Source organism: Candoia aspera, chromosome 4 (genome assembly GCF_035149785.1).
Source record: "Candoia aspera isolate rCanAsp1 chromosome 4, rCanAsp1.hap2, whole genome shotgun sequence".
Taxonomy (NCBI): domain Eukaryota; kingdom Metazoa; phylum Chordata; class Lepidosauria; order Squamata; family Boidae; genus Candoia; species Candoia aspera.
This window is the reverse complement of record NC_086156.1, coordinates 114174453-114190897: the sequence shown is the minus strand read 5'-3', so window position 1 is coordinate 114190897 and position 16445 is coordinate 114174453. Positions and strand designations below refer to the sequence as shown.

General features: G+C 41.4%; 1 protein-coding gene across 1 annotated transcript in view; it reads left to right on the top strand.

Moving 5' to 3' along the window:
• The window catches only part of LOC134497202 (vomeronasal type-2 receptor 26-like), a 33342-nt gene extending 17435 nt beyond the window's left edge, over window positions 1-15907 (top strand). Inside the window, exon 5 of the mRNA XM_063302877.1 lies at window positions 15574-15907. Within this exon, the coding sequence (XP_063158947.1) occupies window positions 15574-15907 (334 nt within the window). The remainder of the gene's footprint in view (window positions 1-15573) is intronic.
• Window positions 15908-16445: the final 538 nt, after the last annotated feature.

Below are 16445 nucleotides of genomic sequence, written 5' to 3'. Positions count from 1 at the left end.
GGCTTTTCCTTTGCTGCTCAGATAGGTTGGAACAAAGGAGACCCAGACACTGCAGAAGGCCAACATGCTGAAGGTGATGAACTTGGCTTCATTGAAAGTGTCTGGTAATTTGCGGGCAAGGAAGGCCACAATGAAGCTGGTGAGGGCCAGGAGACCCATGTAGACCAGGACACAATAGAACATGGAGGACGACCCTTCATTGCATTGGAGGAGGATTTCTTCAGTGACTGAGTGCATGTCTAACTCAGGAAAGGGGGGAGAGGTTGACAACCACACCGTACAAATGCTGGCTTGGAGGAGAGAGCAGGAAAAGACAATGCAAAAGACCAGTCTTTTCCCCACCCATCTCCGCATCCTGGATCCAGGTTTTGTAGCCATGAATGCGAGAGAAACTAGTATGGTTTTGGCTAACACACAAGAAACAGCAAATGAGAAGATGATCCCAAAAGCAGATTGTCTGAGAAAGCAGGTCACTTTTCCAGGTTGCACCAGGAAGAGTAAAGAGGTGAGGAAGCAGAGCAGGATGGAGAGAAGAAGAATGTAGGTGAGATCCCGGTTGTTGGCTTTGATGATGGGACTGTCTCTGTGTTTAATAAAGGACCAAAAGACAAAGGTGGTGATCAATGAGAAGGAAAGGGAAATGGAAGCTAATGCAATGCCCAGAGGTTCGGCACACAATAGGAAAGTTATCGTTTTAGGGATACATCCATCTTGGTCCTTGTTTGCATATTGATCATAGGGGCATTGGAAACAGTCATCCACATCTGAAAAATAGAGATAACCTTTTGATGTCTACTCTCATTTTTCACAAGCCCCTTCAAATGAAGATGTAAGGAGCTAAGAGTTCAAAGTGTGGTCAAGGGTAATACATTTATATTCATGAAACGTGAATGGGGGAAAGCCTATTAGCACCGAAATAAGACCTGGGCTATTCCTGTGTGTTTGTGTCTGTATGTGTGCATGCGTGTGTATGTATACACACATACACACATACACACACACACACACATACATACATACATGTATGGCATCTTCCTGAAAGTAATCTACGATTGTCCTGAATATTGCAATGATAGATTTCTTTCGGTAATCCCTTATCCGAGTTCAGGCCAATCACGCCGGATGGCCCATTAAGGAAAGGATAATCGAACAAATTCTCTTTGTAAATGGAAAACCCACTCACTCCTTCTGCATTTCTATCCATATGACACAGAACAGTACTCCAATAAGAAAAGTGTAATCAAATGAAATATGTAGCATTAGCATAAATATCATAATAGACAAATGTACTTATACTGTGTCCAGAAACAAATAGCTTCTGTTTTTGCTTATTTAATTTAATTATTTAATTTAATTATTTAATTGAAGTGGCTAAATTATTATAGGGGATTTATTGCATTCTTTTGCTGTTGTTTTTTATTGGTTCAGTTGCTTCCGACTCTTCGTGACTTCATGGACCAGCCCACGCCAGAGCTTCCTGTCGGTCGTCAACACCCCCAGCTCCCCCAGGGACGAGTCCGTCACCAATAGAATATCATCCGTCCACCTTGCCCTTGGTCGGCCCCTCTTCCTTTTGCCCTCCACTCTCCCTAGCATCAGCATCTTCTCCAGGGTCCCCTGTCTTCTGCTTATGTGGCCAAAGTATTTCAGTTTTGCCTTTAATATCATTCCCTCAAATGAGCAGTCTGCCTTTATTTCCTGGAGGATGGACTGGTTTGATCTTCTTGCAGTCCAAGGCACTCTCAGGATTTTCCTCCAACACCACAGTTCAAAAGCATCGATCTTCCTTCTCTCAGCCTTCCTTATGGTCCAGCTCTCGCAGCCATATGTTACTACGGAGAACACCATTGCTTTAACTATGCGGACCTTTGTTGTCAGTGTGATGTCTCTGCTCTTAACTATTTCATCAAGATTTGTCACTGCTCTTCTCCCAAGGATTAAACATCTTCTGATTTCCTGACTGCAGTCAGCATCTGCAGTGATCTTCGCACCTAGAAATCCAATGTCTTTCACTGCCTCTACGTTTTCTCCCTCTATTTGCCAGTTATCAATCAAGCTGGTTGCCATCATCTTGGTTTTTTTCAGATTTAGCTGCAAGCCAGCTTTTGCACTTTCTTCTTTCACCTTCATCATAAGGCTCCTCAGTTCCTCTTCGCTTTCAGCCATCAAAGTGGTATCATCTGCATATCTGAGATTCTTAATATTTCTTCCAGCCATTATAAATACAGCCTTGGATTCCTCAAGCCCAGCATGACGCATGATGTGTTTTGCGTACATGTCGAACCGTTCAGGTGAGAGTATATAGCCCTGCCGTACTCCTTTCCCAATCTTAAACCAGTCCATTGTTCCATGCTCTGTTCTTACTGTTGCTACCTGGTTGTTATACAGATTCTTCAGGAGGCATACAAGATGACGTGGTATCCAAATACCACTAAAAACTTGCCGCAATGTGTTATGGTCCACATAGTCAAAGGCTCTGGGAATAGTCAAAAAAACAGAAATAGATGGTTTTCTTAAACTCCCTGGCTTTTTCCATTATCAAGCGGTTTTTGCAATTTGGTCCCTAGTTCCTCTGCCTTTTCTAAACCCAGCTTGTACACATGGCAATTCTTGCTCCATGAATTGCTGGAGTCTACCTTGCAGGATCTTGAGCATTACCTTACTGGCATGTGAAATGAGTGCCACTGTTCGATAGTTTGAACATTCTTTAGTTTTTCCCTTTTTCACTATGGGGATATAAGTTGATTTTTTTCCACTCTGATGGCCATTCTTGTGTTTTCCAAATTCGCTGACATATCGCATGCATTACCTTGACAGCATCATCTTGCAAGATTTTGAACAGTTCAGCTGGGATGCCGTCATCTCCTGCTGCCTTGTTATTAGCAATGCTTCTTAAGGCCCATCCAACCTCAGTCTCCAGGATGTCTGGCTCTAGCTCACTGACCACACCGTCAAAGCTATCCCCGATATTGTTATCCTTCCTATACAGGTCTTCTGTATATTCCTGCCACCTTTTCTTGATCCCTTCTTTTTCTGTTAGGTCCTTGCCATCATACCCATTTTTGCCTGGAATTTACCTCCAATGTTTCTAATTTTCTGGAAGATATCTCTTCTCCTTCCTATTCCATTGTCTTCTTCCACTTCCACGCATTGTTTGTTCAAAAATAATGTCTTATCTCTTCTGGCTGACCTCTGGAATTTTGTTGCATTTAATTGGGCATATCTCCCCCTATCACTGTTGCCTTTTGCTTTCCTTCTTTCTTGGGCTACTTCTAGTGTCTCAGCAGACAGCCATTTTGCCTTCTTGGTTTTCTCTTTCTTTGGGATGTATTTTGTTGCCGACCCCTGAACAATGTTGCGACCTTCTGTCCAGAGTTCTTCCGGGACCCTATCTACTAAGTCCAGTCCCTTAAATCTATTCTTAACCTCCACTGAATATCCCTGAGGGATATTAGTGAGCTCATATCTAGCTGATCTGTGGGTCTTCCCTAATCTCTTTAGTCTGATCCTAAATTGTGCAATAAGAAGTTCGTGATCGGATCTTCAGTCAGCTCCAGGTCTTGTTTTTAGCGACTGTACAGATGTCCGCCACCTTTGGCTGCAAAGGATGTAGTCAATCTGATTTCGGTGTTGTCCATCTGGTGAAGTCCATGTATAAAGCCATCTCTTAGGTTGTTGGAAGAGAGTGTTTGTTATGCAGAGTGAGTTGTCTTGGCAAAATTCTATCAGCCTATGTCCTGCTTCGTTTTGTTCTCCCAGGCCATACTTAACTGTAATTCGAGGTGTCATTTGACTGCCCACCTTAGCATTCCAGTCTCCCGTGATGAAAATAACATCTCTTTTAGGCGTGTTGTCCAGTAGGTGCTGCAGATCCTCATAGAACTGCTCTACTTCAGCTTCTTCAGCATCTGTGGTTGGGGCGTGTATTTGAATCACTGTGATGTTAGATGGCTTGCCCTGAGTTCGAATTGAGATCATTCTATCATTTCTTGGATTGTATCCAAGCACTGCTTTAGCCACTTTTCTATTAATTATGAAGGCCACTCCATTTCTTCAGTGGTCTTGTCCACAGTAGTAGATCTGTTGGTCATCTGAAGTGAAGTGGCCCGTTCCAGTCCATTTCAGTTCACTGATGCCCAAAATGTCTATTTTTAATCTTGACATCTCACCAATAACCACATCCAATTTGCCCTGGCTCATAGATCTTACATCCCAGGTTCTGATGGTGTGTTGATCCTTAGAACATTGGATTCGCCGTTCACCACCAGCACCGTCGGCCACTAGCCGTCCTTTCGGCTTTGAGCTAGCTGCGTCATCACATCTGGGGCTGTTTGAACTCATCCTCTGTTCCTCCCCAGTACATTCTGTCCATCTTCCAACCTGGGGGTCTCATCTTCCGATGGTACACCGACATATCGCTGGTTGTACCTATCCATTTAGTTTTCATGGCAAGAATACCGGGGTGGGTTGCCATTACCTTCCCCAGGGATCGCATTTAGTCTGACCTCTCTGTCATGACCTTCCCATCTTGGGTGGCCTTCACGGTTTAGCTCATGGCATCATTGAGGTGCAGAAGCTCCAGCACCACGACAAGGTAATGATCCTTTGCTGAAGTGTTGCATTCCAGTTCTTCTTAATTTTAATTTAGGAAAAAGTTTTTAATAAACTATACATGATGTAAAGATTTGTATATATCATAGCCTACCCATGGTGTTAGAAATCTTCCCCTCTGGGCATGGAACACAATCATAGCAGCAGAATTTCTCTCCTTCCTTTTTTTTCTTCTGATTTCCGGGATGACAGTGTGCATTACAAAGGGAAAACGGAAGGACCTAGTCATAAATGTGAAAGGAGTGTCAGCCTTCCCAGGGAGACCGGACAGAACACAGGACCAGATGAGCTGATTCTACTTTACTTTAAGGCTACATCAAATCCGAAAGTGCAAGTCTCCCACCATCTCTTTTTACCACCTGATATATTTGAGAGTTTTCTTTCTGAGTTTCTCTCTCTGCCTCTTATGCAGCTAAGGGTCCCCCAACCCAGCATCTGATCATTCCCCAGGAAGCATCACTTCCTCCCTGACTGTCTCCCAAGGTCATTCCTGCATGCTATTGCAGGGCTGTCAATACGATTTTGAAAAGGGAGGGAGGGAGGGAGTCTCACTCCAAACTAAAAATTTTGATTTCTTGACCCAGATAAAGAGGACTAGAATCTTGGTGCTTAGCAAAGAAAATTTATTTAGGGGACATAGCAAATTTGGACTATACTTAGCAGCTTCAGAATATAGATAATATTTTTAAGAAGTAATAAATAGAGAGCCAGTTTGGTATAGTGCTTAAGGTGCTGAGTTAGGAACAAGGAGACTGAGAGTTCTAGTCCCGCCATAAGCATGAAAGCCAGCTGGGTGACCTTGGGCCAGTCCCTCTCTCTCAGCCCAGGTCAACTCACAGGGTTGCTGCTGTGGGGAAAATAGGAGGAGGAAGGAGTATTATTACGTTAGTTCACCGCCTTGAGTTCTTTATAGAAGTAATAAAGGCAGGACACGAAATGAAATGAAATGAAATGAAATGAAATGAAATGAAATGAAATGAAATGAAATGAAATGAAATGAAATACCATTCTAGGGTATTACTTTGGAATGTACCATAGTCCATATTGAACTTTCCCTCTGAGTTGGAAAGAACCCTCTGACACAAGAGTAAGAGATCTGATATAATATCTCCTGATTCTCTCCCTAGTGGGCCCCTTTTGAGTCATGATAGGGAAGACCTCAGAATCATAATCTTTCCTGCTGGCTCTTTCTCCACAGGGTAAATAAATCATAGGAATCAGAGACTTCCCAGCCCAGTTCCACATTTCCAAATTCCAAGCACAGGTGAGAAGAATTTCCCTCCCTTTGGGTGCTGCTCCTTTCCCTTGGTTTCTGATGGCCTCTTGCCAGAAGGAATTTTGGAGATGGCAACCTGCTTGAAACAGCAGCGTTGCCTGGTAGACCATGCTAGAACTTTCCTCCTCATTTCTAGCTTCCAGGTACAACAAAAAGGATGGTAAAAAAGGGGCATCTAATAAGATAAGCCCAAACTCCCACCTGATTGAAATCCTGATGCCAGACAATCTGATCTTCATTAAAGATTATAATTTTTCCCCCTGGAGCATCTGGATCCAGCATTCCCACTTTCACTCTCTGGAAGGAGCTGTTGGGAAAAGTGACTATGTTCATGAGGTCAAATCCACCTTTCACCTCCCCTTTATCATTAAAGGACACAAGTTCTCCAGCCGAGTTGTTAAATGAAATGCCTTGAACAAATGGATGGAGCTGATGAAAAGAAAATACAGAACGAGGTAATTAAGGAAGAGTTGAACTATTGGAAAAGAACTTACATTAAAAGTATTTCTTCCTGCACATAATAATGGAACAAAGAGCTTTTTGGACCTAGGAGTAGGAGTGGTCACAATGAAATATAAAAAGCTTTTCCAGCTTCAGGTAGGTGCTGTGCTGTGATCTCCCCAAATCTCACTACAAAAGGACTTGCATTTCGACACCTGATCACGAAGAGAAGACTGAAAGGATTTCTGGTTGTGTACTCATCAGTTCGTTGTGAATAAGTTACCTGCCAGGATTGGAGATCTGGAAGTTCAGACCTACGATCACCCACCGTAGTTCGGTGCCTGGATCTGTATAAGGAGAGGTCATGCCAGGAATGAGCCACGGCATAAACCCCATTATAGATACTGTAGCTGTGGCCCGTCATGCTCATTTCAAACTGAGATCCCGGAAGGCTCTCCAGGTTCTCCTCCCCAGTGCATGGATCACCATCCCCCATGACCTTGTCTGGGTCTGGGAAAGAACAGTCAAAGGCATCCTCCCAGAAATCCTGACGAAAACCATCTTCTTTGTTACTATTAGGTTTTACGGTGTGAAGAAAATCTTTAAAGCCCAGAATGTCTTTTGAGTGAGTAGGAAAAGACAGAGATCCATAAATAATTCAAGATCCCAGCTCTTTTGAAAACCTATTAGTATGAAGTCTGTCTCAGATGTCATGATCCATACCTTCCGAAATTTCATCTTCTCAATATAGTCAGGATCTTGTAGATATAAAACAGTTCTGAGCCATGAAATTGTCAAAGATGCTCCATAGATTAGAAACACAGTTATGTTCTCATTGGTAAAATGCATATACATATCTGCACCAAGGCCAGCATATTCATGCGTTTTATCCAAATGAGCTATTTGTGGGATTCGTTGTATAAATGCTGAACACATTCCTTTCTCAGAAAGTAAAGGCTCGATAGTTTGCAAGAAATGATCTCCACTGTTATTATCAACAGCAAAAATCCCAATCCATGACCATCTAAAGTACTGAAGCAGTTGGATAATCCCCACAAATTGACTGTCTTCATTGGGAACCATGGAGTAAAAGGAAAATAGTCGAGGGTTACGGTTCTTCTCTGAGACAGATGAGCCATAGGAGAACTAAAAGTCATGCACGGTGTACAAGATAAGTGAGGATGAAGAGAAATAGGAAATTAAATGAAGGAACATTTCATTTCATTTATTCCAATATGTTATTCATAACTTTTATGAAATACGTGAATATGATATAATTTTATGCATGTTTATTTTGATCAATCACATCTGGCCTTTCCCCACCTTTCTGACTGCAAATGTATTTGTAGACTGAGAAGAATGGAGTGGATCCCCAGTCTCCACCCTCTGAAGTGTCTTACCTGTGGAATCTTATAGACACCTGCAATATCGGCGATAGAAGGGGATGTCTCAGAGCCAAGTCCTCCAATGATGGCTATGAGATGCTTTTTCCTATCACATTTATAGCTGGGCACAAATCTCTGGGATTTGAAGAGCAGGTCCAAAAGTGTCCGATGGGTCATCCTTGCATCATTATAGCTGTCATAGATGTGGAAGCCCAGGGTTGTATTGGACAAGAGCTGGGGATCTTTGTTGATCTCCTCTATAGCAAATGCCAAAACAAGGAGGTGCTGGTAGAACTTTGTCAACACACTAGAAATAGAATTAATTGTCTCTTTAAGAAGTTAACGTCAAACTGCACAATATCTTTCTTTCAAGATTCTGTTCTAACTTAAAGTTGACAAGGATGTGTCTGTGCAGACACTTTCCTTTCCACAATAAATACAACTTAGGGTACGGGTAAATGACGCCATTTGGGCTCTCCAATTATTTGGATAACCATGCAGCGTTCTCTTGGCAAGAGGAAGGAAAGGGTCTCCAATCAGGACATTGTGCCTCTATTGGAAAAGGAGGTTGATTCTCTTTCTCCACACCATTTTCAGATCGCCTTAGAATCCATTAATATTTTGGCTGACTTGCAAAAGGGATTTGTCAGATTCCAAACAAAGAGATAAGAATCAATGGAGGTTCTTCCTATTGTTCTATTCTATGTGAGATAGCATTGCAAATTCTTCTCAAGTTATCTGAACATCCCCCCTACCCCACCCGGTCAATCCATTTAAGGCAGATATTTCCGTACGTCTGCTGACACATACTCATTGTTCATCTTTTGCTGAAATAGAGTTTGCCCATTTTCTTTATCATTATATGAGAACAAACTCCATAACTGTCCTAGAGGCAAACACTAGTCAATATTTTGAACTTCTTAATTTAACATGCATCACTTATACTTTTTATCTTTGAAAAATGAGAGACCATATGGAGTGAGTAGAAATAATGTCTTACTGTGGAACCTCAAAGAGATTCTGGGAAGGATGCTCCTGGAATGAAATTTCATTGTAAAAGTATAAGGTATACGAAACCATCCCACCAATGATGAGATCGCCAGGCTGAAACCACTCATGTGGAACAGGGAAGGCATCACCCTCTTGGCACGGCAGATTAGCTTCTTTGCCCCAAATAGGAGGCAACAGGTGCAATGAAATGAGAAGAAATAAGATTTGATGAATAACAGGTTTACTTATTCTTTCTATGTATAGATTTTGAGAGCCAGTTTGGGTTCTAACCCTGACTTGGCACAAAGCCAGCTGGGTAACCTGGGGCAGTCACTTTCTCTCAGCCTTATGAAGAATGCAATGAGAAACCACTTCTAAAAACCCTTGCCACAAAAACTTCAGGGACTTGTCCAGGCAATTGCCGAGAATCGGACACAATTGAACGGATTTAAAAAAAATGTGTAGATTAAAAGTTGTCTGACTCACAGAGTATCCAATGGCTTAGTCCAATGTTTGTTGATAGGATGGGAAAGACGAATGCTTGTATCATCAGGGTTATTAAACTAGGACTTGACATCTAGCAGAGATTGCCAGGAGCCTGTCTTTAAATCTGCCTTATGAGATCGAAAGGAGAGAGACATGTCCTTCTCTCTTTCTTTCCCCATCTCCATTGTGCAGATGATATTAATAAAGGCTTTCAGACTGGTTGCCTGAATGTTTACCACTTTATTCTGTCTTTTGTAAATCCAGTGGGACTTGGGCTAGTTGAAGAAATTACATGGATTTGACCAATTCCAGGGGCAGTTGGTTAATTCTTAAGGGTTAACATTCTTTGCTGGCAAGTATTTGGGGTTTGGGAACAAAGTCCCGTCTGCTTCTTGTATCTGAGCAAGTAGAAAAATATGGGTTAGTCTAGTCACATTTTTTATGCTCGGGGTACAGATAATATGGGAGTTCTAGATCAACAGATTCTTCACCAACCTCACAGGTTCAAATTTTTCAAAAAAAATGTTAAGAGTTTTAGTTCAAATAAATGAAAGAGAAATGAGGTGGGGGAGGCTGAAGAGATGGGATTAGGTTTACGGAAAGCCTGAATCAGGCTAGTTGTATACAAAACAGCATTGCTTTGAGGCATGGCTTGAACCAAAACTGGCTTTAGATAAAAAATTGAGCTCTTGCTTTGAGTAGCCATGGCAAAAAGTGTCTCTCTCAATTTGAGGAAAAGGTGCATAAATGGGAAAATAAGTGGTGGGCTTAAAATACTCACTTCCCCCTCCATCCTCCTGTTGGAATAGTCAATCTGTGTGGCAAAGTATTAGCATGATAAAGGCCAGGAATTGACTGAGAAATTGAGTATCATCTTTGGATATACGGCACGTATATGAGTAATTGATGTCCTTCAGTGAGGGATGATTTTGGAGCCTTCGGCCCTCTGATCACAAGTCTCTTCTCCTTGTAAGTAAGTAACACAAAGTGTCCATCTTGCTGCCTTCTTGCTGCTGAGGTAGGCTAAAGCCAGCTCAAGGTAGGGATTTCCAAGGGAAAAGGGAGTCACCCTTCCTATGCAAATGTTCTGGTTTGATTGGTGGCCTGCTGAGCAACATTTAGCCATTGCAGAACCATCCCTTCCCTCTGGTCATCAGATTCTGTTCCCCCATGGTCATTTCTCATTTGCTGCTTGAGATAACATATCGCTGCTTCAGTTCTTGTTAGTGCTGCAGTTTCCCTTCTCCTCCTCCTTCTACTTTTTCTCCTGCTCCTGCTCCTTGTGTCAGGAAAGCTAAAGTGTAAAACTGGAGTTGTAGCATACATGGCCACCAAACCAGGATCTAGGATGAGAACATGGGTGGGGAAGAAACTGGCATTTTCTTTTGTCTTTTTTGGCTGTCTTCTTCTTTTTGCCTGGAATTTTTAGTCCCACCTAGAGTCTAATTTAAATCATAAGATCTCTAATCATTGTTATGACTTACAGTAGACAAAATAATTTTGTTTCCCACAGAATGCTGTTTATTTTTGTATAGTTACTTCTAAGGACTTTTAGGAAAAGTTTCAATATTCCACATTTGTCTGGACCCTTATTTGGTGTTTTACTTTCTTCATTCAATATCTTATTTCATTTTTTGCTGTTGCTTTCAAATTCTTAACTTCTTCAGCTCATAGGTAATTTTTCTTTTGTTCAGAATTGAAGATAGACTCACCAGGTGGTTTTTCAAACTTGTCATTCGAAAGATCTCCAAAGAGAGCTTTAAGATGCTTAGATAAGCAATTTCTGAAAGTGATTAGAAGCAAGGTTAGCCAACTTCATGTCCTTTAAAAAGCTCCATGTTTGTGACCTTGATGATCCCTTTGTCTGCCAATACTCAAACCCGTCAGGGGACCACTGTCCTGTGTTCTCTTCATGAGGAGCAGCCATCTGTAGCACATGTGGGTGACCTCCTGGCCTCTCCTTGTCCAGAGAGGTTCCAAACAACTGGTCTACTCACCAGTTTGTTAGTCTTTGCCATGGTTGTTGTCTCCACTCTCCCAGAGACTCCACTGGAAGTCTTTTGGTTGTCTTTTTCAAATAAGCACTTGTATGGTGTGACTGGCAAACTCTCCTCCTTTTCCCAAGTTAGACTGGAGTTCAGCTCTTCAAGAAATTATTCTACCATGCAATGAGTGTCAAGTTTCACATTTTATTCTGTCCTAGTCTGTATATACTCCTGGCCTTCACAAGCATCATTGTGGCTTTATTTGAACACAATTTACCTGACAGCTTCAATGAAGCTAAGCTCATCACCTTCAGCATGTTGGCCTTTTGCAGTGTGTAGGGCTCCTTTGTGCCAACCTATCTGAGTGTAAAACGAAAAGCCATGGTGGCTGTGGAGATCTTCTACATCTTTGCTTCCACTGCAGCTCTACTTGGATGTATCATTTTCCTTAAATCTGTCATTGTTGTGCTGAAACCTGAGATAAACAATAGGGATCAACTAATAAAAAGAATTATCTATGTACAGTATGTATGTATGTACGTATGTATGTATTTCAAACATTTAAATAGCCGCCCATCTCACTATACTTGACTTTGGGCAGCTTACAACCAATACATAAAGCAATATCACAACTATTAAAACACTTTTAAACTAAATAAGAATAAGATAAATAAGATAATAAAAACAAGATTGTGGGAGAATACCTATCTCCACACAACCCCAAGGTTGCTGGATGTGATAAATAAATAAATAATGCCTTTTCCATGTCATACTGGTAAGTTCATACAGGAAATATATATCAGTCAAGAGGAATTTTGCCTTAGTTCAGATCACTACAGCTTGGATTAAATATATGTCACAAAAATTCTGAAGATGGGTCAGAAGCAATGGCATATTTTGATATATCATTCTATTCCGCTATCAAGTACTGACTGTACATAAGTCAGTTGTAGCTAGAAAAGTGTGGTGTTGGAGGAAAATTCTGAGAGTGCCTTGGACTGCAGGAAGTTCAAACCAGTCCATACTCCAGGAAATAAAGCCAGACTGCTCACTTGAGGCAATGATATTAAAGGCAAAACTGAAATACTTTGGCCACATCATGAGAAGCCAAGAAACCCTGGAGAAGATGCTGATGCTAGGGAGAGTGGAAGGCAGAAGGAAGAGGGGCCGACCAAGGGCAAGGTGGATGGATGATAGAGGTGACGGACTCATCCCTGTGGGAGCTGTTGGTGTTGACGACTGACAGGAAGCTCTGGCGTGGGCTGGTTCATGAAGTCACGAAGAGTCGGAAGTGACTGAACAAATAAACAACAATATATCCATTATCCAGCAGATATTGGCAATTTGGTCCCTAGTTCCTCTGCCTTTTCTAAACCCAGCTTGTACATCTGGCAATTCTCGCTCCATGAATTGCTGAAGTCTACCTTGCAGGACCTTGAGCATTACCTTACTGGCATGTGAAATGGCAAAATGAAATAATTGTTTTTCAAAAAAAAAATATTGAAGAAACACTCATCCGAGTGCATGATTTGATAGTTGGAGCACTAAACTCTTTCTGCTCTTAAGTACTGAATCTTTGAATGGAACAGAAATGTACATTCAGAATCAGTTTCCTGGTTTTGTTAAGAACGACAGTTGGACACAATAATTCGAGGCAGTGTCAGCAGCTGACATGTTCATCTGAAGGAAGGACTCATTCTTGGAGTTGTCCAAAGCAATGCTGGTGCAGCTTTGAAGAGAAGGCGAATACCATTTTCTCCCATCATAGGGCTCAATTCTGGCCACCCATTCAAGCCCTTTCCCTGATGGACCCAGTGCCACGAATAGCTACTACTAGTGATGGAGACACCGGTAACTTTTAAGAGTAGGTTTAAACTTTCTCCAGGTCCCCCTATTTCTGGCCCAGATGACACAAATTGAACATCAGAGAAGGACCCTCAAAGAGCAGGGGGGAAATAAGATTCATACAGTAGATAATGCAACAAGAGAGTAATGGTCACATACTTTAAAACTGCATACTCACCTTTTGGCAGGACTATCAAAGAAAAGAAAAAGAGCGAGAAATTCATCATACCCTTGTTAATTTCCTCCACACATATTGGGGACAAGGATTGGAAAAAACCATGACAGACTTCCCTTTAAAGGGGAACGTTTCATGGGGGATTTGCATAAGCCTGGCGACCAATAAAGAAACCCTCAGAAACAGGGTTCGAAAGAGAGATTGGATGCTTTAGGAGAAATCCGAACAGCCCAGACACTTCTGTAGTCATTATTTTTAATTTGCCCATTGTAGAGCAACATAGAAAAGATGACTTTGTGTTCATAAACCTATGGCATAAGACTTGCAGGCCCTCATGGAGAAGTCTACTTTCCATGTTGGACTTCCCCTCAAGATCCTATCAGTGACTTTGGACATTACCTAATTATTACATTCTGAAAGTGTAACTTGCTAAATAGGAGCACAGATTGGATTAAAAGAGAGAAAGAAGGGGACCTGTCAGATGTTCTGAGGGCTTTGCTGGGCTAAAGATGTTGGGGAAGAAATTCTAGGAGTTGTAAGCAGTGGAACATTTGACATTTGTTGGCTGTAGATCCAATCTGTTCTCTTAGATCTCAGGGAAACATGTCTAAACTAGTTACTTACGTTTTACCTTCTAATAGCAACTCATTTAGATAGACTGGACTGAGAGAGAAAGTGTGATTTCTTAAATCACATTTCTTCAAACAACAATAGTTGGGCAGGCATTAAAATTTAGGGAAAAAATCTATGTCTTTTTCTATGTTTGGGTTTATATATGTATGTGTGTGCTAGTTTGTATGTGTTAGGAGAAGTACCTCTTACAAATTCAGTGAGACGTTTGTTTGGCTTTCAAGAATTAGGATGACCTTTTGACCCCAGTCACGACAATGGTTTCACATGAGGTTAGAATTTTGGAATTCTTTCTTGGGAATCATGGGACCATGGGTTTCTTCACCATAGCTGGTAGTTTGCAATGTAGTCAGAAGCCAAGAAAACAGCAATATATATATATATATATATATACACACACACACACACACACACACACACACATACATACATACATATTTTTTACGAAAAGTAACTCGGGGTGATTGAAACTCAGAAAAAGTAATTATTTCCCCAAGCAATTATCCACATCACTAATAAATATATTTGTCTGTATGTATATCCACAAGTCACGCAGGATGATTCAGTCTCAGAAGTGAGGTCGTTATCGCCACGCAATTGCCCAAATTCGTATCATTGTCTCATGTGGCTAATCATTTTTCTGAAACCATGAAGAGCCAAACCTGCAAGTGGTTATGTCTAATTGCAGGCATTATTGAGAGATGAAAGAAAGATCATGTTCCCAAAGGACTCTGCCTAACAGAATTCACCATTTTCCAGTTTTCTCCAGGCCTGAAATAGGAATCCTCATAATTATAACCAGCCCTCTAGGCAGATGGTTGCACCTCTGTTGTGGCTAAAAGAAAGGAAAATGTGTAAGAACAGAGACATCTGCTGTATAATTTCAGCTTCCTGAGGTCAGGCAGATGCTATGGATGGTCACAATCTACCTGAAGAGAGGAGAGTTCATTGCCAGGATGTGGGTGTTTTGTGCGTTGCTGCTTCTCTCCTCTCTTGGGTGCTATAAAGGAAATGACCATCAATGCCATGTGCTTCAGCCCTTCCCTGTTCCACATCAGTGGTACCAGCCTGGTGACTTCCTCATTGGTGGGATTGCTTCTCAGTTCCTTTATAATTCTGAAGAACTTTCTTTTAAGGAGCATCCCTCCCAGAAATTGTTTCAGATGTCAATGTAAGGTTTCCCCTCTGTGCAACATAGAAATTCTTAGTCTCATGGTAAGAGTGTTGAAAATAAAAATGCAGAATTAGGCAATTGTTAGGCAGTCACATATTTTAAAAAAATAACTGGGTAATAAAATATTGAGGGCAGTAATAACACTATGGTATGTATTCATCCTATCGATCTGTGTTCATTTTGGAGTACTCCCCGTGAGGTGGGGACTATTGAGGCAAACTTACGTGACCATTGAACAAAGTGATTGTACAGAATCACACATTATTAGGCAACTCATTGCTTGGATTGTATGGCATATCTTTTGCAAATATGTATCCTTTTTAACAATCGATGCTATGCTCTGGGTTTGCAGGCATTCCAAAGGATTCCCATGAAAGCTATAAATCATCAAAACTAAATGCATTTGGGTTTTGATGCTTAGGCTTATTCTGAGACTAATAATTTACTGATGCACACAAGTGATTTTAAACTTGCCGGTGGACCACAGGATGGAAATGATGCCAACAGACAGAAGCAAAATGTTTTTAAAAGTCTGTTGCTTAAGTCGTAATTTATCTCAGTCTCTTTGTCAGCAGAGCAGTCACCAAATTCTACCAGCATGTTCTTGCCTTGGCATATGCTGTGAAGGAGATCAATGAGAATCCCCGATTCTTGCCCAACGTCACCCTTGGGTTCCACATTTATGACAGCTACTATGATAGAATGATGACCTATCGGACCACTTTGGACCTGCTCTTCAGTTCGGATAGATTTGTCCCCAACTATAAATGTGACACCAAGAAAACCCTCCTGGGTGTCATTGGGGGACTTGGAACTGATACCTCCTACCATATTGCAGACATTCTGAGTCTTTATAAGATTCCACAAGTAAGAAGCCAAGATTTCTCAGACATAACTTTCACCCCTTGACATTCTTATTGTAAAGGTACGCATCAGGAGAAAGGAAGGCAACCAATAAAAATAGCTTGGTTTAAAAAGAGCCTCCTCTTTTCAATCCAGAAGCAGAAAGTTCTGATGGAATAGCCACTCAATCTCCTGAATCTACGCTTCTCTTCTAACAATATCTTTTACTGTATTGGGCCCAACAGGAGAAACAAAGCTCATAATACAGATTTTGTTCCCTGTGATGGGTCAAAGATTTCCCCTGTTGAGGTGATAGATGATAGGATTGCAGAGATGCTTATTTCAATCTGTAGGACTCGTATCCCCCACAATATTTTTGACCCAGTGGAAAGAAAGGCTCCCTGAACACACACTCAGTTCTTGGTGGAATGGGCACATCAATGTAGCGGTGGGTCATTGCTGTGCTCTGAGATTTCTTTGTGAGCTCCTGTCTATGGAAAGTACTATCTAGACATGGCCCTGGATTGCTTTTTCAAGATCAGGGGTCATTCTTCTGGGTTTTTTAGACTGACACTTCACATGACAGTTGTTGAAGTCTCTCTTT